General features: G+C 55.7%; 1 protein-coding gene across 1 annotated transcript in view; it reads left to right on the top strand.

Moving 5' to 3' along the window:
- The window catches only part of ATP2A3 (ATPase sarcoplasmic/endoplasmic reticulum Ca2+ transporting 3), a gene marked incomplete at both ends in the record, with an annotated part of 53608 nt that extends 41132 nt beyond the window's left edge, over nucleotides 1–12476 (top strand). The window contains 11 exons of the mRNA XM_082008513.1: nucleotides 374–499; nucleotides 1563–1781; nucleotides 2258–2593; nucleotides 2686–2906; nucleotides 3650–3852; nucleotides 3964–4049; nucleotides 4670–4803; nucleotides 5200–5317; nucleotides 5982–6099; nucleotides 8078–8150; nucleotides 12401–12476. Coding sequence (XP_081864639.1) covers nucleotides 374–499; nucleotides 1563–1781; nucleotides 2258–2593; nucleotides 2686–2906; nucleotides 3650–3852; nucleotides 3964–4049; nucleotides 4670–4803; nucleotides 5200–5317; nucleotides 5982–6099; nucleotides 8078–8150; nucleotides 12401–12476 — 1710 coding nt within the window. The remainder of the gene's footprint in view (nucleotides 1–373; nucleotides 500–1562; nucleotides 1782–2257; nucleotides 2594–2685; nucleotides 2907–3649; nucleotides 3853–3963; nucleotides 4050–4669; nucleotides 4804–5199; nucleotides 5318–5981; nucleotides 6100–8077; nucleotides 8151–12400) is intronic.
- Between the last annotated feature and the right edge of the window lie 9113 nt (nucleotides 12477–21589).

Genomic DNA, 21589 nt, shown 5'->3' with positions numbered 1-21589 from the left:
ATGCGTGGGATGCAATTCCCCTTCCTGCAGCCCAGTGCGGGGAATTTCTCCCCCATCTCTCTGGCAAACGGGGCTTTACCTTGGGCTGTAGCAGCTGTTTGGCATTCCGGGGGGATGTCAATACATTAAAGGTCTGGCACACTGTGGGCTGCGCAGCGATGCTGTAGTTGGGGGGTTAAAATGCTCCCAAAAAATTGCATAGGGAAAGGTCCTTCTGCTTTTTGCACTGTCCCGTCCCTCCTGGCTCCTGTGGTTGCCTTTTTCCTCCCACCACCAGTGCTGTGCCGGCTCGGCAGGCTTGTTAGCCAAGGCGGGGAGCGCTGGCTGCTGTGTCCCCGGCATGGCCCGGCTCAGCCCCACGCTGTCCCCGCAGGTGATCAAGCGGCTGATGAGGAAGGAGTGCACCCTGGAGTTCTCCCGCGACCGCAAGTCCATGTCAGTGTACTGCACGCCCACCGGCCCTGGCCACAACTCCACCGGCAGCAAGATGTTCGTCAAGGTAGGGGAGAAGGTCCTCAGCAGCCTGCAGGACCCCCCTTCCCCATGCATGCCCCAGCAGGATTTGGCCCTCACTGCAGCGGGCAGTGATGCTGTGCAGTTTGTCTCCTTCCTTATCTGTCCGGGGGCCGGGAGCCCGCAGGCAGGCTGGTGTGGTCAGAGAGGAGGTGAACCTTTGCAGTATTGATAGGGAAAAAAAAAGGAGGTAAAATGATTTAGAGGGAGGAAAAGGCACTGAGTGTGCTGGTGCTGGGGCCAGGGGAGAGCTGCCCCTGTGCAAAACTTGGGCAATTGTCTTCATTAAAGGCTTGGAGCCTCCGCACACCAGTAATGCCCAAAGGGCGTCATCCAGCTTTCCACTGTAACCAGAAATAAAATAGTGTTTTAAAGGGCATTTTGTTCCCAAGAGAAGAGATGCAGCAGGCATTTCCCCCCGCTGACTCCGAGAAGATTTGTACGTTGTTGTTCCCACTGGGAGATCTTCTGGGTGGGTGAACTCTGTCCTCCTGGTTGGGACCCTCCCGAGCCATCGCATCTGTGGTCCTGCCATTCCTGGGCAAGCTTTCTTAAAAGGAGCAATAGAGTGTTTGCAAGTTTTATATTAAAGAGCAGTATCAGGGGACCTTTATAAGGTCAGAAGGGGTGGGGTGAGATGCTGTGATGCTAAAGGACGTGTGAGTCGCAAAGGCATCGCAAGCATCCACTGAGCATCCTACAGTGTGTTTTTTTGGTGGAGTCTTATGGCCCTAATCCCGTCCAAGACTGAGAGGGGATCTGCAGGGCGGGAGTATTCCGGGCAGACACGGAGGTTTTGCAGATCCCCCGCAGAGCAGATCCTGCTGTCTGGTCCTTCCTGGCCACGGTCCCCGTGCGCTCGGTCGGAGGCTGCCATCTAGCGCGCCGAGCCGCAGTGCCGGGATGTGCGTGCCAGAATTTTGGGGAGATTGCCTTCTCCTTTGCCCAAACTTGGTGCCTTCCCTCCCTCCGGCACTTCCTTTGGTGCTGTCAAGGGATGCTCATCCTCCAGGTTCACTCCAGCTCCTAAACCCTCCGCTCCCCCACAGGGCGCCCCGGAAAGCGTGATCGAGCGCTGTACCCACGTCCGCGTGGGCACTGCCAGGGTCCCACTGACGGCCCCGGTGCGGGAGAAGATCCTGGGCAGGATTCGGGACTGGGGCATGGGCATCGACACGCTGCGCTGCCTGGCCCTGGCCACCCATGATGCGCCCGTCCGCAGGGAGACCATGCAGCTGCACGACTCAGCCGCCTTCGTCCACTACGAGGTACAGCACTAGGGGCTTTCTCCAGGAGCTTTTTTCCCTTATTCCCAAAGTTTTTCCACCCAATTCCAGCTGTTCTACCAGTATTTTCTCTCTGTTTCCTCCACGGCCACTGGGCAGTGCAATTGCTCAGCTCCTCCTCTGCAAACCCTGGTGCAGAGCTGCATGCAGTGGGGCCGGTCCCATGGCCAACAGCCCTGTCCCACAGAGCATCTATCCCTGTGGGGTGGCTGCTGAGGGGGGCCGGGGACCACCGAGAGGAGCGGGGAGCGGGGGAACGAAGTGAAAAGGTGGGAGGAGCAGCAGAGGGGATGGGAGCGTCCCATTGCTTTGGGGGCTGTAGGGTCCCTCCATGGGGTGATTGGTAGGAAACCTCCTGAAAGTTTCCTCCCAGGGGAAATCCTGGTGGTTCCACAGCGGGGAGGGAAGCGGTTGCATTCCTGGGGCTTAATGTGGGCCCGGGGCTGTCCCCCCTGCAGAACAACCTGACCTTCGTGGGCTGTGTGGGGATGCTGGACCCTCCCCGCAAGGAGGTCACCTCCTCCATCGAGATGTGCCGCAAGGCCGGCATCCGCGTCATCATGATCACCGGCGACAACAAGGGCACAGCGGTGGCCATCTGCCGCAGGATTGGCATCTTCTCAGAGAGCGAGGACGTAGCCGGCAAAGCCTACACGGGCCGCGAGTTCGACGAGCTGCCCCCCGAGGCGCAGCGGCAGGCATGCCGCGATGCCCGATGCTTTGCCCGTGTGGAGCCGGCGCACAAGTCCCGCATCGTTGAGTATCTCCAGTCCTTCCATGAGATCACCGCCATGGTGAGTCCCCTGGGGATGCCCCGCTACCCACCAGTCCCTTCCTCTCTGCCTGGTCCAGTCCCTTGCACCCCATTAATCACGGCTTCATGCAGACTGGCGACGGCGTCAACGACGCTCCAGCCCTGAAGAAAGCGGAGATTGGCATCGCCATGGGGTCGGGCACGGCCGTCGCCAAGTCAGCCGCTGAGATGGTGCTCTCCGACGACAACTTCTCCACCATCGTGTCAGCCGTCGAGGAGGGCAGGGCCATTTACAATAACATGAAGCAGTTCATCCGCTATCTCATCTCCTCCAACGTCGGGGAGGTCGTTTGGTGAGAGCCCCCCGCACCGGGCACCACGCTGGGGGGAGCAGCGGTGGGGACACGTCCCCTGGGGCAGGTGATCTGCAGTCCTGTCCGTGTCCCCTGCCCTGGGCAGCATGCGGTGCCCAAAATTGTAACCCCAGGTACCAAACGGAGCAGCTATGCCTTGTCTCATTCCCCAGGGATAGGGGTTTTTTTTCTTTTGTTGTTTTATAAACACACTACCCCCAGTTTTGTTACTGCACTACCTATTTAAGCCCATGCCAGCGTCTGCCATGGGTGCAGATATTTGTGCACAGGCTGTTGTCACCAGGTCACACCCGGTTGCATCAGGTCCTGGGCAGCTCTCCCTCTCCCTGTCTCCTGCCCATTCCTCCCAGTAAACCAGTGCTGGCCTCAGCAACGTGGGCACAGCCTTGGGGGCACTTGGGCATCCTTTGCCCTTGCGTTTCAGCAGGGGTGTTTGTGCTGGGAACGGGCACCCGCGTGGCCGTGGGGACATCAACGGTCAGGTTTCGACTGCAAAGCGAATTTTAATAGCAACAGGAATGAAACTTAGCTGCAAAATTCAGCCTTGGACTTCACGTTCCTGACTCGGGGGCTGCAGGTTCATCTGCAGGACTTTGGGTCAATACTCAGTTTGGGATGTTTGGAGCCAGAGCTCCTACTCGCTGCCCCTTGCATGACACAGACACTTTCTCTGGCTGCCCCGGAGATCATCTAATTTGGCATCTCTGTTTTTTTCCCCGCAGCATCTTCCTGACGGCCATCCTGGGCTTGCCCGAGGCCCTCATCCCCGTGCAGCTGCTGTGGGTGAACCTGGTGACGGACGGGCTGCCAGCCACTGCGCTGGGCTTCAACCCCCCCGACCTGGACATCATGGACAAGCTGCCCCGCAACCCCAAGGAGCCCCTCATCAGCGGCTGGCTCTTCTTCCGCTACCTGGCCATCGGAGGTGAGCCCTCGTGGGCGCCAGTGGGCAGAGGATGAGGACGGGCATGGGGTGCCGTGGGGTAAGGGGCTCCTTGCCAGGTGCTGGGGGTAAGGGTGTCTCTCTCGGCTGCAGTGTACGTGGGCCTGGCCACGGTGGGTGCAGCGACCTGGTGGTTCCTGTATGATGCCGAGGGACCGCAGGTCTCCTTCCATCAGCTGGTGAGTCAGGAGGGGAATGGGCTGACACGCTGAGCAGATGGGTGAGGGCATGGATTCAGGCACTGGGGTCTTTCCTCTGCCTTTCTTCTGTGGTTATCGTAGCATTCCCAAATTCCTGGAGGAGAAGACAATAATTTAAAATAAAAGCAAATTCTCTCCTTCAGGCTCATGTTTCCAGCCTTGCTTCTGCCAGCAACCAGCATGGCAGGGAAAACTTGATCCAAAGGAGCTGAAAGTAGCTCCTGTACCTGATCACATTGAAAGGGATCAATTTTTACATTACTGTAGGTCTGAACAAGGTGGCATGAAAGCGGGTGCCATTGCACCCCAGTGTCACGTGCAATGGAAGATGTATTTTTGCTGGCAATGCGCATGTGCTCAAACACCTTATTAACGGCACATGAACATCTCTAAGCCACTGTCCAGCCATAACTGCCCAAAGGCCCAACTGCAGCAGAAGCTGGGTCCCTTTAGACAATTTTATCAGTTGCTCTGAACTGCACCCCAAATAATCAAGGTTCACCATGTGCCCCCAACCAGTCGACCTCTTCCTCCTCTTTCCTGCCTTTCCTACACTGCTGCTCTGCCGTGTATTTACCAGCGGTTTCCTGTGCCGACAGAGGAACTTCATGAGGTGCACCGAGGACAATCCCATCTTTGAAGGAATTGACTGTGAGATCTTCGAGTCCCGATACCCGACCACGATGGCTCTGTCCGCGCTGGTGACAATCGAAATGTGCAATGCCCTGAACAGGTAGGATGGCCGCAGGATCGCTCTATATGCTGTACACATGACCGGTTTCATATAGGGTCTCTTCGAGCATCTGTTGGTGGGCTGAGGGCTTCGCTTTGACTCAGCAGAGCCATTGGGAACATCCTCACAGGGACTGCTGGGCTTGCTGTGGATAAACTCCTCCGAGCCAGTGTGCTGCTGTCGGTAGTGGTGGAGGAAGGACTGGATACACGTCCGTTAGCAGTTCGGCCCTGGCTGGTTGTGTTGAGATGGGTGTCCAGATCCAAATCACAGCAAAGCCTGAACCATCTGGAAGACAAGTACCCTGTACCTTGGAGAAGAGTGGGAACCCTCAGCTTGGGCAGGCGTGGGGAGCAGGAGGTTATTGGGATTAATGTTGTCCCCTCTCTTTCACAGTGTCTCTGAGAACCAGTCGCTGCTGCGGATGCCACCGTGGCTCAATATCTGGCTGCTGGGGGCCATCGTCATGTCCATGGCTCTGCACTTCCTCATCCTCTATGTCAAGCCCATGCCTGTGAGTGCCCACTGCCACCTCTGCGCGCAGCCCAAGGAGCTCCTCCTGTGGGCGAGAACATCCCTGGAGCAATCTTTGGGTCTGGAAGCTTCTGGGATGGTAGTCCCCAGCATGTGCCCTCAGGACCAGGTCCTGTGGCTAGAACCAACGTGGGGACTGGGAGTCACCCTGCCCCAATGAGCCTTTACCTAAGCCAGAATCTCTCCATATAGGCAACGCAAAGGGGTGTAGATATCTCCAGAAGGTGGTTCAGCCCCTTTTTTAGAGGCATCACCTCCCTTTGCAGCCCAAGGCTGATGATGCCTCAGTTGATGCCTAAGGGTGCTTAAGATGAAGCAGGTCGCTGTGCCCAGGAGGTTACGTTGCCCCTTGTCCCTGCTAAGCGGCTATGAGCACAGGAGCCTACAGTCCTATCTTGTGCCTCACCTTCCCTGCCTGCAGGAGAGGTGAAGGACGTAATTTTTGACTCATCTTGGCCAAGAGCCACCTTGGGATCATGATAGACCTGGAAGAAATGCTGCTTTTCAGGCTGTCTGGATCCTCCCTCCTTGTACCTGGGATGACCCTTTCTCAACGTGTGCCACACAACAATCTGACCTTTAAAAAACCCAGAAAAGTCCCACCTCCTTCCCTATTGACATGTCCAATCCTTTCTGCCTTGCAGCTCATCTTCCAGGTAACCCCCCTGAGCTGGCCACAGTGGGTGGTTGTAATGAAAATCTCCCTGCCCGTTATCCTGCTGGACGAAGGACTCAAGTACCTTTCCCGCAACCACCTGGACGGTGAGCATGGTCTGCACCACGCTGGGTTATGGCGCTTTGCTTGGGGTTCATGGTGGCTTTGCGGACACCTCGCTCACCTCCTCCGCTTGCAGGGTGTCTGTGCCTGCATGTTCATCCGCCTTTGCTGTGAAAAAGGGATTTTTTTTTCTCCTACCCCCATCCTTCCCGGGTGCCACGCCAGGCAGAGCAGTTGGTACTTACTTACATCTGCTTGAAATACTCCCCTAGGAGCCAGAGCACTAGGTAAACCTGCCACGTGTGTTTATCCAGCTCCTCTCAAACCTCTGGGAGCTGGATCCCTTCTCTTATAAAGCAAAACAAATCTAACACTGGTTTCTAACAGGAATCCTTAATTTTTTTCCCTTGATTTTCCACCCCTCTATGGCCATCCTTGTCTTGTATTTTCTACCTCTATTTTAAGATCAAATGAGAGCTGAATGTGTTAGAAACTGTTTTTTAATGGGGTTGCCCTTGGCCGGCACCTCTCAGGATCCATCCGGTGGCACATGTGGAGGAGAAGCAGCTCCTGTGATACCGGGGTAGCGGCTCCCGTGAGCTCCTGGTCCGTGTGCTGTAAATCACAGCGTGTGTTTCGGCAGCCTTCCAAAGAGATGATATCATCTTCTCTTTCGTTTCTTGCAAAAGATGTTGCTGTGGGTGAGATCTCGGCACTGAGCTGAACCTGCAGGTTCTCCCGGCAGCGGCTGTGGGGCCGTGGCTGCCAAGCCTGCCGTGGGGCTGGCCCCTCTTCAGGAAAACAGAATTGATTCATTTTTAGGTGTGTTTGCCCCGACAGTGATAGCAGGGAGAGGAAGGGCAGGAGGGACACCATCCTTGCCCGGGAAGATGTAAAGGCCCTGGGGGGCAGATGAGCAACCTGAGTGTGGGGACTGGATGTCCTTCCACAGCATCACCGTCCTCAAATCTTTTTTCTCCCCTTAAGCAACCAACATCCTAGCAAAGCCCGCCCTTTTGCCTTCACCCTTTATTAATGACCCAAGAAAACTGTGCGAAGCCATTCTGGCATTTCAGGGCTGAAGGCAGGTCCATCCATCCCTGGCAGGGAGGGATTTGGGGCATTGTAACAACCCTGTTTGGTTTCTGACGGAGCTGAACCATGCAAAAAGTTGGAAATACGAGACGGGAAATTACTGCAAGGAGGAAACGATCAGAAACTGGTTGCGCTCCCCATCACCGGCTCCTGGTGCACTGGAGGTGCTCACGGCAGCTTTCCTTTCTGCGGCGAGCTGATGCATAACCACAGCGATCCTCAGCAAAGCCTCCGCTGAGAAACAGAGTTGCAGGGGCTCCTGTTTTTACAGACCAGATAGAGATCGTTTCTAGCTTATTTTTATTTAATTGTTGCATCTCTCAACAGACCAGTAAGTGATTTGCATCATACGATTACAAGCCTGTAGCGACAATTTTACGGTGCGGCACTGGGCTGGGGCGTAGGAGAGCTGGTTTAATTCCTGGCTGTTGCATCCCGTGCATGCTCTCAGTCTTCACTTCACCATCTGTGATCTGGGGACGAGTCCTTCTTTCTCCCACGCTTTGCATTTCTCTATAAAAACTCAGCGCTGTTGGAGGAAGGGCTTTTCTTTGGCTCTGCCAGCACAGCTCCGAGCACAGCAGGGTTTCTGGCAGGTGTACAGTCCTTTTGAGTCCCATCATACCAGCTCAGAGTGTTTCCTCCTCCTCCTCCTCCTCCTCCCATGCTGTGCCGGGTCCTCTGAGCTACCCTCATCCCCATGGTCACGGTGGTGCTGATGCTCACAGGTCGCTCTGTGTCTCATCCATCCAGGGTTTCCCATGCAGCTATTCAGTCACGGCTAAGGGGCAAAATCACGCTTAAATCATCCCATTTGAAAGAAATAATTGAAATCTTGCATCTTCCTAATTCCTCTGGGCTTTGAAAAGCAAACCAAAAAACCTCAAAAAGCCACTTTTAAATGTGGTATTGTGATTTTTTTACCAGGCATTCTCAGGACGGTAAGACACATGTGGAGCAGGGAGCACCAGTTGAAAACCTGCAGGACTCCAGAGCAAGGGTTGGCTTTCTTACGTGTCTCATCCCCGAATGCCTTATTCCCCTGCTTCCTCCAAAGTCTCGCTTGTGGGGGGGGACCTGCTTGGGTCATGTCCGGGTGAACGTGGCTTGGAAAATCAGCCGATAACAGAGCCTAGGGACCCCGTACCCAGACAGGGCCTCCTTTCTCACACTGGCCTCTGTGTTTTGCTTCAAAATAAGGTCTAAAAATCCCACGAAGCAGCCATCCGCGTGGCAGTTCTGGCCAGGGCCAGGCTACTGCTTGGCTTCTGCAAGGCAATGCTTGGGGATGGTCTCCAGCATGGGATCTTCTGAGGCCAAAATCTGAGGGATGGCCAAGGGTGTTCAGTTGAGGGATGCAAATGTCTAGCTGTGAATTCTGCTGATTCAGGTTTTGCACGGAAAATTTTCTCCTTTGACCAGATTTTGATAAGTCGTGTTTCCATTACGTTGGATTTTCTTTGCCCTTGAAGCAGCAGAAAGCTGAGACTTCAGGTTTCGCCGTGGTCTCAGTGTCTTACGTTCCTCTCCCCATCACCCCGGTCACTTCCAACCTCTCATCTTGCATGCTTTGCACGTATCGCTGCCTTCATCCGTCTCTGGCCCCTCTGAGGTTTCTGCTGTTTCGGTTTTGGGAGGCAATGTGAGCGTGAGACAGCGAGTGACAGCGCACGGCCGAGCTTGGTTGGCTTGGGGCGACCTGCAGATATTCTGGTCAGGAACGTGGAGGTGTCCTCCAAGGCCCTCTCGGGTGTCTGTCACACACATAGATGCTGGCAGGCTCACGAGGGCAGATGCCCTCAAGGACCTCTTGCCTTAGTATTTTTAATATTTCTTGTCCTCTGTGCATCTAAGTGTGTTGCTTTGAGTCCCGTGGCAGGCAGGAGGAAGGTTCCCAGGCATCTGTGCCGAGACCTTGCAGAATTCTCTTGCCCGAGTGCTTCTCAAAAGGTGCAAAGTCCAGACAGGACACTCGTGCCCCTCTGTGCGCCCTCGGCCTGCCGCGGCCATCCCGCTCCCCTCCCGCCCTCCCGCACCACCCTGGGCCTCCTCATCTTCACCGTCCTGAAGCAAACCCATCGCGGGTGTCGGCGTTGCCCGCGTGGGGGTTTCGCTTGTTTTCAGCGCGTTCGGCAGCAGGCCCTGCCGGCGTGCCCTTCCTCCCCCGTGCCGTGGTAAAAGCAGGGCCAGGTTGCTTTCGGCAGCACGGCTACGCAACTGCCCCGTCAGCAGCGGCAGCGCTGAAAATCAGAAATTTTGAGGCACGAGAATTGTCTTGGCGAGTTTTGTGGCAGATTAGCCTTTATGCAGCCGCTTGTCCTTACAGCCGGTGAGAACGGCCGCCCCTGGTGCCTGTCCCCGGCTGTCCCCTCCCCGGCGGGCGGCACGGTGCTCCGCAGCCTCCTGCCACCGCAGCTGATGTGCGGGCGAGATTGCCCCTCGGGTGAGCGTCTCCCCTGCCGAGATTTGGCCTCTTATCTGCAAAGTCATCTTTATGCTTTGACATCCTCCCAGGGGAGAGCAGCTGGCGGGGGTGGCTGTGCAGTGACAAGGGCGTCACGCTCGCTGCCAGGGCCGGCTGCGGCTCCGCGTCCCTCCGAGACGGCCTGAATTCCGCAGGGACCAAAATCTCCATGTCCCGCCACAAAAAAAACCCTACGGCACATAGCGAAAAGGAGCTGTCGGCCCTCATCTGCCCCGGGCACCCGCACCCGGGGACAAGGGCAGCCCCCGAAGCCACCCCGGGAGCACAGGGGCTGCTGCAGCCGCCCGCGTTCCCTGTGGAGGAGGCGGGCGTCCCTCTCCCGGCGCGGCGGAGAGCCGGAGCGAGCGGCCGTGGCTGCCCTTGTAGGGTAATCTCTGCACGGAGCTACCTTGGCTGGGCGCTGGCGCCGGGCGAGGAATGCGTCCCCACGGGCCAAGCCGTTCGCTTGAGCTGTGGGATGCTCTGAAGGAGAGCGGCAACGCACCTTTCGGTGCCGGAACCAATCCAGATGGGATTTTGCAGCTCTGCTGCCTTGCATTTTGTTTTGCTCTTTATTTCTGCCTCTTCCCTGTTTGGTTTTCTCTGTGTGTGTGTGTGTGTGTGTGTGCTTCAGAAATGGGAGAGCAGAGGGAAGCTCTCGGTGCCGCTGTCCCCATATTGCAATGGGATGGGAGGAGGATTTCCCGTTCGGTTTTCTCCTGGGGCCCGGGGTCCCGGCTGAAGCTCGGGGTGCCCCGGTGCAATGGGGGAGCAATTCTCAGAGCTACGAGGGCTGCAGCGTTTCCCTCGGCGGAGGGGGTGATGCGGGCTGGCGGCTGGAGCCTGCATCCCTCCAGCATCACCTTTTGCAGCAACCCGTTAAGAGGAACGCCAAAAGCAATAAGGAAAAGCCTCCCAAAAAGCCTCGGCTGTTCTGGTGGAGAGCAGATCTTGTGGGAGATGAGCTCACGTCGTTCGGCTGCAGGTTTGCGAGAGCCGAAGGGCTGTGACAGCCCTGAGAAACTCGGCAGTGTGAGGCGGCATGCAGACGGATCGCGACCGCCCCATCGTGCCTGCAAGCAGGACACGGGGAGCGCCCGCCACGTTTAAACGCTCGCTGTCGGCGCTGCAGCCGTGTCCCCGTCCTGCCCCTGCCCGCCGTATGGCACGGCCACCCCCCCTTTGCACGACCACAAGCATTTGGGGGAAGCGCCGTGGCTGGTAAATAACCGCCGGCGTGTCACCCGGCGGGGACTGCTCAGCTGCCGGAGCTGCCGAAGAGGCAGCCCTGAAACTCGGAGGGGGTGAATTTTGATCGTTGCAATGAGATTTCACGCGGCGCGGTCACCAGCATCCCCGCTTCGCTCTGAAGGCGGCGGCGCGGAGGACAGCCAGAAGGGTGCTGCCGCTGCAGCAATCAATTTTATCTCGGGACGCGAGGGCTGGGCTCTCCAGCCAGCGCTGGAAAGAAATTTTGGCAGAAGTTGCGAAAAAGTTTTTTTCCTTTCTCTTTCTCTCTCTCTCTGCCCTGTTTTTTATTAATTCCCCTGGAAGCTTGTCGGCACCAGGGTTGGCAGCGGGCGCGGAGCCTCGCTGGTAACCCCAGGCAGGACCCCTATTTATCAAGAGCGCAGTAACAGCAGTCCTCTGCGAGATGCCTTTGGTGATGCGTGCAGCGATGAAAGATAGAGAAATAGGGTCGAAACGTTCATGATAAGTGATTTTTTTTCTAACTTTTCTGAGAAAGTGCTGCCTTATGGGTTGTTTTTTTCAGAAAGAAACTGTTCTGGGCAGAGGAGCTGGCAGCGGGGTCTCTCCGACCCCCGGGCTGAAGAGTAGCTGCTGCCTCGGGGGGCCCGGGGATGCTGCTTGTTGACTCCTTGACAACTGGGGCTCTAGTTGGCGTGAGTCAAGCTCTGGCAGAGATTTCAAGGCTGCTCACACCGAGTTCAAGCTGAACACTAATTTTCCTTCGGGCCGCTTTTGCCTGTTACCTTCCACGTCCCACTCCATCCACCAGTGGGGTGGGGAGAAGGGAGGAGGGCAGCCCTGCGGCTGGGACGGCGGCCGGCAGTTAGAAAATTTGGGTTTTCTCCCATGCTCTTTGCAATTTGCCGAGGGGCTGGAGTCGTGGCCCCGATGGCTGTGCCTCAGGCTCCCGAGCGGGAGAACAGAGGGGGTGACGGACTCGGGTAGCCTCGCAAAGCTGAATGTGGTGGCACCTGCAGAGCCCAGGGCTGAAAGGTGCTGTGGAAGTGCAATGGGTAGGTTGGTCCTTGCTAGTTGTCCGGGAGGGCTATACGGATGTAAATATATATATGTTTATAGTGTGTGTAAGTGGTGTCAGCCCAGGGAGCGGTGTCCATCGGTCTGGCTGCAGCCAGGACAGGGCGTCGGGATGGGTGGTGGGATGCAGTGAGCTTCCTCCTCTCTGCACCACTGCCTTTCCCTGGGTGCTCCCCGATGCTCTCGTTAGGAGCGATAAAGGGGTATCCCTGCCTGCTCACCTTCCCGCTGTTCCTGCCTGCATGGCTCCAGCTCACCCCTTTCCCTACCTCCTGCAGGCTGAGTGTGCTGAGCCCTTCCTCGCCCGGAGACCAGCATCCTCCTCCGTGTGCAGCCTGAGCTGCTGCAGCCGCAGTCAGGCCAGCTCCGTGCAGTCGGGATCCCAGGTCCCTTCGGGGATCACCCCCGGAGCAACATCGACAACAAAAATAGGGAGCTGGTTTGCTTTTGAACCCTCGCCAATACTTTTTCTTCTCTTTTTTTTTCCCCCTTCGTTTCAGGAGAAGAGGACAAGAAATGAACGACGCAAAGGAAACGCTCCCAACTAAAGGATCCCTAACTTGTAACTCGGACTGAAGTCTTGCATGCGTGACCATCGCTAGAAGCCAGCAGGACATGCATGTGTCCGACTATCAGACAAATGCGGGTGAATCGTCGAAAAGAAAAATACTGATTTTGTTTTGTTTCGTAGCTTTCTTTTTCCTGTACATAAGAGTGCGATTACTGGACAGCTGGCGTAGGGTTTGGGGACGGAGCTGTGTGGACCTGGGTCATCGTAACGCGGTTCCTTGGGGATTTGTTCCTGCAACATTTGAGACCTTCTTTCCAATTTTCACCCTGATGGGTGAGCTCAGGCAAGGCGTCCTTCACGGGAGATCAAGGCGGGGAGTCGGGGTTTTAGGCAACATGCTGAGATGCGTCAGGGCAGCGCGTGGGGCCGGGAAGGGCTTGGCAGCGTGCGAGGGCAGGGGAGGGAGGTGAGGGGGCTGTGGGTTGGGGTCGCCGACCCTCGATGATGTCCGTGGTGTCGGTGGGCACATCACTGCGGCTGCTGCGCTCTGTTCCGGTGGCCACAACGCCCGCGGGCTGCAGCAAACAGCTTCACGGTGTGACCGCTGGTGGTGTGGATCTCGCGGACGTGTGTTTATAGGTCGAGGTCAGGCGCATGCAGTGGAAGGTGAAATTCTCCCTATTTATCGCGCTGTCGTGTTTGATCCCTGTGTTGTGGAAAGCCCCGCACCTTCTCAGGCCCGTCCGACACCAAAGCACGGCATAGTTTTGTCTGTGCTCCACCGACCGGCGTCTTGGTGGATCCCATCTGCACCAGTTAAGCCGCAGCCCTCTTCCTCGGAGGGGCAACCGTTTAAAGCAAAGCATGGGGATGACCAGCTTTGCATTCCTCATGTCTGCTGCTCCCTCCTGGTCACACTTTCTGTGCTCGGTTGGTTTTTAACCATTTCCCTAGCGAGAGTAGAGCTGAAATCCACGTCCATGAGTTCGTGTCCTCTGCCTTGGCGGACATCGCTGTCTTGCACAGGGCGTCCTTGACACCGGTGATCCGCCTTCGAGACGGGAATGAATGTATGCTTGTACATAACATAGTCCTTCTCCGTGAGCGGCGTTTGTCGTGGCATCCCTTTTTATAAGGCACCAACTTTATTTTATCCGTTTGGGATTTTTCTGCAGCAGGAGTGACGCAGGCTGCAGTCAGTTTGTGGATCAGGGGTGGATTTTGGGATCCAGTAAATTGATCTTTCTCCATTGAGCTGCCTCGGCCGAGGAGCTGACAGCGGGTGATTTCTCCTCCAGCTCTCCAAGTATCCCCGTTTTCCTCGCGTTCCCCTATGATCCGTCCTGATGATATTTCGTTAGCCAGACCCTGTATCCTCCCTTTCTCTTAAATTCCCGCAACAGCACTAGAGCCGGGTTTTTGGATAGCATTTTGCTCTTTTGCTGTTGGTTTTTTCTTTTACTTTTTGCCTCTTAAAAGCTTCCGGTGCTTTTCCGTTTCGCTTTCACCTGGGCAAGAGCCGTTCTTCCTCTGTACAGTAGGTGCCAAATATCATCTTTCCTTTCTTTTCTCCATCACCAGCATTGAAGATGAGCAGAGCCCCCAGACCAGTGGGAATGTACAGAATTGTTATACTACTGAGCTGATTTAATTGTACAGAAAACCTTGCATGAAATGTTGTTACTGTATTTAATATATAATGTATTCAAGGAATTTTAATATGGAGCTCTTTAAAAAGATCTTTATAGATACTCTGTGGTTAGAAGATTGTTGCTTATTTTTTTTTAATATTATTATACTTTGTCTTGAAGAAGTTTTATTTTTCAAATGTGTTATGTCTAATTGATTTAATTGGTGATCCCATGGGGCAACCAATTCCTCTGTAAAGATTTCCACCGTGGATGAGACTCACCCTGGCACAGAGGACCAGGGCATGACCCAGGGTACTGCTTAAGCCTTCAAAATAGGGCTTCAGTAAGACTTAACGCCGTAGACGTCTGATTTTCCCTTCCCAGAAAGGGTGAGTTTCGCCTTGGGTTAGTACAGATCTTCTCCAGCGCTCTGTGCAGGGAAAGACCCAGCAGGAATTTAATCCAGTACCAGCTTCAGAGGTGACTTCAGAGGAAATTGCTTCTGTGTCTCCCTGGGGCTGCAAACCAGTTTGGGAGAGGCTGGACTAGATTCAGAGCATCCTAGACCCATTCATCAGCTTTCAGCTGCCCGGTGGCATCTCCCTGGGACATGGTGGCCTCGGTCCGTTGTGTCTGTGGGGACCTGGTATTGCACCACCCGAGTTACATTGGTTTCCCTAGGATTAAGGTCCGGCGTGGGATTATTAATTTTACCCAAATACGTATGTGTGTGGAGGAGTTTCTTGTGTAAAGGTCCCACTAATGAGTACGGAATAACGGATGGGAGTCTCCAATGTAAGGAGACCTAAAAGGGAAAAAAAAAAAAAAAAAAGAGCGCAGTTTCAGAGCAGGGATGAAATAATGAAATCTTAACTGGCTGTTAAATTCCTGCTGGTAATTTTTGCTTAGGCTCACGTGACAGCAGAGAGGTGGGGGTGGTTGTACCAGGCGTCCTTCTGATCCCGCTAAAAGAAGGGTTATTTGAAGAGACGCTGAGTTTGTTTCATCGTTGATGGAGATGCCAGGCTGCCGCAAGCCCAGACAATGTCGGTCTGTGCGGACGTTGGGTCGCGATTGTGAGTTACCAAAGCCCGAGCCATCGCGGGCGAGAAGCCAGAGCTGTGTCCCAGCCAAAGGCTTGTTCTTTCCAGCAGCAGAAAATTGCGTTTGCTTTTTTGTTGTAAGCCTCTAGACCTACCTAGAAAATAAGGCAGGAAACCTGCACTAAGGCTACCTGGAGCAGGCATCCCCCTTGCTAGGAGGGACCGTCCCGGTTTCGGCTGGGATAGGGTTAAACCACGGCATTTGACACATTCCCATTTCCCCTTCTTTCTGAAGCGGGCTGAACCCCGTCTCTCTCCTTTTTCCCCATCCTTTAATTACTCGTCCGATCTGTGGTCAGAAATACAGGTTTCACTCCCTGCTTTTTGATTACAGAGGCTGATAGTCCAAATATTTTAACGAAGTAGAAAAAGTATCCGTAGATCGAATGATTTTTCCTTTATGCCCCAGGGAAGGGTCAGGATAAATCACGGAGTGGTTATTTCTCGCGCGTACGCCACCAGCAGCGTGCTGGCTGCTCTGACAGGCTGGAGCCGGTTCCTGTGCAAACTCGGAGATCCCGGAGGCGAGACCATCGCTTTGGGATCGGGTCTTGCGTCGTACTGAGGCGTCCGACTGCGTGCAGTACGAGGGAGATGGACGCTGGGTGGCTGTTTTGCCCAAGAGCTTGTTCAAAAAGGAAGCTGAGGGGCAAAGCCTCTGGGGTCCTTGCTTTTTGACAACAGAATTTGGGAATTACTTCCTTTTTGGGTTCATATGCCTTTTTTTGGCATATTCAGAGTTTTTCAATGAAACGTAGGTCGTTCCAGCAAGACCTTTGGCGCGGGTGGGCTGCCGTGGCGGATGGTCCCGGCGCAGGGGAGCAGCGACGCGAGGTGCACGGCGGAGGACGTGCCGGGGTGGCAGCGCGGGGTTGTCCACAAGCACTTTATCTTCCTTTCTCAGGGGCCAGGCACCGTGCTGGGTTACAGCCAAGGCGGGAGGCGAGGGCCCGCGGCCGAGCGGCTTTGTGACAAGCCTTTCGTGCTGTTTCGGGGTGTTTGCGTCACTGTGGCCGGTTGCCGGATGAGCTCTTCCCCCTGCGTTGCGTGATCCTGTCGGGAGGCACGTTGGAAAAGGAAAAAGAGAGATGCTCTTCAAAGCTCAGGTGTACTGCGTGCTGTGTTTTACTTCTGTCACGCGGCCACTGTCTGGCTCAGGGTCTGGGCGAGGGTTTTGATTTGTGTGTTTGAGACTTTGGCGCTGTGAAGATGTCGTACGTGTGTTTCTGATGCTCTGCTCAGCCAAGGCTGGCTGGTACCACCAGGCACCGGAGGAGGCAGGAGTAGGAGGGACAGGCTTTACTGCAAGGGCTGGGGGACGGCATTCCTGTAGCAGCATCGGATCAGGGATTGAAGTGGAGTCTCTGCTCACAGTGTGGGTGGCAGAAGTAGCCAGAGGAGCAATAGGACAACTCGGCAGCAATTTTTGGTCCTTCTTTTGTACGTCAGGTCGATGGTGCTGCTTCCCAGGCAGGGTCCTGCTCCACAAACGCTCATCGAGTAGTTGCTGTACGGGGGCTCAGGCTGTCCTAGGAAGTTCATGAAGTTCAGTGACCTTGAGATCATATCGCTCCTGAAACTCAAACACACAGGAGTTCCCAATACCAACTGCCAAGACGTACTGTGATTTTTGGGTCATACCTGGCGCGGCCATCACCTTGTATAAACGATGCCAGAGATTCAGTCGTCCCTGCTCAGCCCCACCTGGGCTTTTTTGCCCCACCTCTGTGGTGGCACTTTCGGGCAGGGCTTGTGCCCGGCGGGGAGACAGCCCAGGGTGGGCTCTGTGGGACAGTTTGGGTTAGGGTTTGCAGGGCTGCGGTGAAGGAGGGGACGCACAGGGTAAATTGTGCTCCCTGGACCTGTCCCCTTGGTGCCATTCAGCTCTTGGTGTGAGCGGGGGATGAAATGAGCCTAAATCTGTGTGCACCTGGGGCGATGGGGTCATGGGTACCACCGGCTGGTGTCCCAGCTGGGTGCTTGGGACCAAGAGGAGGGCAACCGCTGAGCTGCCGGCGGGTGCCCTCAGTGGCTTCAATCTGGGAATATGCTGATTTTTTTAATATGAGATGCCTGAAGAGCCAAATCTAAGAAATCTCTTGAGTTTGTGCTTCGTAGCGAAAGGTAAATCATTATAACGTGGGGGGGGGGTGGGTGGGAGGGTGCTATCTGAGGGGTAGAATTGAAAGAAAGAGGGTTTCCTATTTTATTATATGAGAGATATTTTTCCACTAAATTACCGCTTCCTAAATCGTGTCCGTTGTCCGAGTGTAAATAGCCAGGTGTGCCGTGAAGACGTGGGAAGGCTCCTCGTGGTCACATCCGTACGATCCACTCTGTTCACACAATATTGGGCTGATTTGTTTTCTACTTATGAAATTACAGAAATAAAAGCAATTTTACTGGATGACTCTGGGTTTTTTTTGTTGAGGTTTTTTGTTGTTTGGTGGGTTTTTTTCTTTTCTTACCCTGTTTGTGGCCGATTTGGGGGACATTTGGGAGCCCATGGAGCTGTATGGGAGTGCCTGAGGGCATTCTTCAGCCGTAAAAGGAGTTGTGCTCACCAGATCAGGATTTCTTGTGGGTTTTCAGAGCAGCCAAACTAGAAATGGAGCTGAGCTTGTCTCTGGCATGGGACGACAAAGGCAAAATTAAAGGAGTGGCATGATATGACTGTTGGGAATTTTTTAAAGTACCAGCTAATTCACTCTCGGGGCACAAGAATACAAATAACAGTGCTAATTTTGACTGTATCCAGAATAGTCCTCACCTTATCTCCCCCAGCTGAGAGACAAGGTTTAAATAAGCCCTGCAATGACCTCCACAAGAAATAATTATTAAAGAAAGAATAATTAAATAACTTGGCCTCCTCTGGGGGGTGGCACAGGGCCTCGGGGCCGTGTGTTTCCATCTCTGCATTGCCCGGAGCTCTGCCCGTGGTCATGTTTTGAGCGGAAAATCCTGATGCAGCTGTCGGTCGTGTTTTGGAGCAGAGCTGGGTTCACGGCAGCATCCGCCCACGGTGCGTTTTTGCTGGGACGTAGCCCCATGTGCCCCTTCCCAATGCAACGAGCAGGAGAAAGGCGCTGCACAGGGTCACCCACAAGCTTTGTAACCCGAAAGGGGGTTACAAAGAGGGACGTGGGACACCCAGGCAAACGCTGAGTTTTGGAAAGGGTGATTGCTTGGCCTCCTCTGCCCAGATGGTCTCCAGCGTCGGCACACGAGGGCCACCACGGCTGCGGCTGGAGATGACCCTCAAGCCGGACCCGGGCACCAGCCGCTCCGGGGGATGCGGCACCGCCTCAGCAGACAGCGGTGGAGGCAAAAACCCCCCAAATCCCCCACCTGACGTTGCGTCGGTCCCTGGACCGCAGGGACCATCACCGCTGGGGACCATCACCGCTGGGGACCATCACCGCTACCTTTCAGAGGCACGATTCAGAAAACAGGCGTTACCCCCCAAATAAATACCCCCAAAATACGTGGTCCCTGTACCCCATGGCAAGCGTTCAGCCGCCCCATGGGACGCGTGTGCCACGCTCCCAGCGGCCGCGGTGCCGCCGACACCCGTTGGTCCCCCCAGCATCCCGGGTTCGTGTGTTTGCTTTGGCCGTGGCTAAACCACCGCCGAGGTGTTTCCAGGGAGACAAGTTGCCGCAGCAACCGGGGATGGAAACGCCGCTGCCGTGGGGCAAGTACCACCAAAAACATCTGTCTGCGCCGGGGCGTCGCAGCGTGGGACGGGCACGGAGCGGAGCCAGCCCTGCTGGGAAGGAGCGGAGAGAGGTCAAGGACAAGTTAAAATTGGAAAGAAAACTGAACATGCCGTTTCGTAGGACCTTGCTTGCTCTCATCTGCCAATTTTTTTCCACCACCCCCCGCCTTCCTATGGCTGGCCGGGCGGTGTGAGCATCTCCTCCGGCTGGCGGGGGCAAGGGCGTCCATCGTGGCCAAAATTTCTGGGAAGAGGCACCAACTTTCAGGGGCTCTTCCGGTGACCTCAGTCACCGCAGGTCCCCTTTCCACCCAGCAACGTATTTTAAATCTATTTGCCGCTGCGTTATTCCTCCCCATCCCCAGATTTGCAGCGTGCTGCACATTTTTGTGCTGAAATTCAGAGCTCCATGGTGGAAGCTGCCAAGCGTTAAGTCTGGGTTGTGTAATGAGCTTCATCTATTATTTTTTTTTTTTTTCCCCCCACGAAGTTTTTTGGAAAAGCAATGTCTGAGAGTCTGGAAAGACCTGGTAGCTTTTATGCCTACACGGCTTTGCTTTCCCGGGTGGCGGTGGGCTCGAGCCCCATGCAGAGACTTTCAGACCCCCCTCTTTACGCCCCAGCAGCTCCTCCATCCTCCGGGTCCGTGTCCCAGCTCGAAGCAAGGATGCACTCACATTTCCAAATATCTCCCTTAAAAATACCATTTTTCGCATTTTTCTCTGGACAGCCCCGAACAGAGGGGGAGTTTCTCGAACGGGTAGGGGAAAGAGTTGCTTTCACAGCTGTGGGCCGAGCCCCGTGCCAGGCCCATAGCAGCAGCGCTGCCGGGGATGCCCTCGCCGCCCTCGCCACCCTCGGCGTCTGACCTGGCTGGAGACGAAGGAGATGCTGGACGAGGCCAAGCCCAGCGCTGGGGACCGGGCAGTGCCGGCTGACCCAGGAGAGCATTTGGGCGACCTGGTCCCGGGGCTTTGCAAGCCTGGACGCTAACCCAGGGGCTTCAGTGCCTCATTTGTTGGTGCTGCTTCCATTTCCAGCTCCCGCGAGCGGTGGAGCTAGCTGGGCTCGTTTTCCTTATCTCTACCTGGTTTTGCTCCCGCGTCCCCACGCCGTCCGGCTCCCACGCCGCTTGGTCCCACGTTCGCGTGCTGCCGGGGCCAAGCCCAGCTCAATGCTTTCCGTGCCCGGGGCAAACCCGGCCTCGGTGCCCGGGACCTGCTGCGGCCGAGCTCAAGCCGCCGCCGCTCCTCCAGCAGCATCCACGGTCCTTGCACCCCGGCGCTCCGGGCAGAGCACCCCCGGGGTCTCCCGCCTGCTCTGCTTGGAAGCAGCCGAGCGGTGCACAAGCTGCTCAGAGGAAATGAGGGTGAGTGTATCGCCAGCGTCGTACGGGTTTGTGCCTGCAGGAACCCGGGACAAAAACATCCCCGGGGTCACAGCTGCCGCGCAAGGGTCTGCGCGGCGGGTCGCGGGCACCGCTCGGGGCTGCACCTTACCCAGTTGCGCTTGTAAAACCCTCTTCCCACTAACTCTTTTTTAACTTTTATTTTGCGTTTAGGTGTTACAGTGGTGTATTTATTATCACGGCAGATTATCGCAAACAGAAAGCAAGCCCTGACCTCGCGTCAGGACAGCCCAGAGCCTGAACCGCAGCGGAAAGCACCGCGGCCCCGTGAGCGCAGCATCTCCCGCAGGCGGCCGCGCCGCCTGGGCAGGTCATTTAACAATTTAACAGCCCGAGCCGGGCGCTTCCCCGCGACAGCCCCGGGCAGAGGCGGGGAGGTGCGTGAGCAGCTCCCGCGCGTCATCACCCGGAGAAGCATCACAGGGAGCGTGGGGTGCGGCCCCGGCAGGCAGCCGGGCGCGCCGGCCAGCCGGCACCGCTCGCGCGCCCGCCGCCGCCGCGGGGCCGGGTGGCTTAGCAGCGCCAGCCCGAACCGACGAAATTCCCTGTTGTAAAGTAATTTAAAGAGCGGCAAACCCAGAGATGACGTGGGTGTGGGAGAGGCGTGAACGACGGCGGCCCGCGAGCCCACGAGGGTTTGGGCTATGATTTTTTCCAAACGCTGGGTGCCGCGGCCAAGAGGTTGTCTATGCTGGGTGCTGATAGCAGCCCAGGAGAAGACCCAGGCCCCGCGGGTGCTCCGTGCCGCTCCCCACGTTGCCCCGGCCACATCCACGGGGTCCGTCCCCGCTCGCCGGCTGCAACGTGGCTCCAAGAAATACTAAAATGGGAGATGCATATTATCTCCCAGTGGAAAGTATTTCAGCTAAATCCATGCTATAACCATTTTATTGACTCCAAGTACCAGAGAGAAGGTTAGAAGTGACTCTTTTACAAGTCATTTTGCTGTTAAATTTAGCTGTCCTATTTTCATTATCCCCATGGCTTTGGCAAGGGTGAGCAGCCTTCCCTAAAAGGCCTCGTTTCATACAGTAAGTTATTTGCTTCTCTCCTGACAGATATCTAAGCTTATAAGGTTTGTCTGCTCTGCTCAATAGCAGTATCAGCCTTCAATCTTCTGTGATTAGCATCAGCGTTTCGTATTTGCTTTTGGCTCCCCGTCTGACAGCTTTCCATGTTGCTGAGGAGCGGGGCATTGGGATGGCATCACGTCACTCGTAGCGTGGGATCATCCGACTTTGATTCCCAAGGTTCACGGTACGCCCAAAAGATTTGGATAAATCGCTCATCTGCTTTTTCCCCCCCGCTCTCCCCGTGG

This window comes from Phaethon aethereus, assembly GCF_964289735.1.
Source record: "Phaethon aethereus genome assembly, chromosome: 19".
NCBI lineage: Eukaryota > Metazoa > Chordata > Aves > Phaethontiformes > Phaethontidae > Phaethon > Phaethon aethereus.
This window is presented reverse-complemented; position numbering and strand designations above follow the sequence as displayed.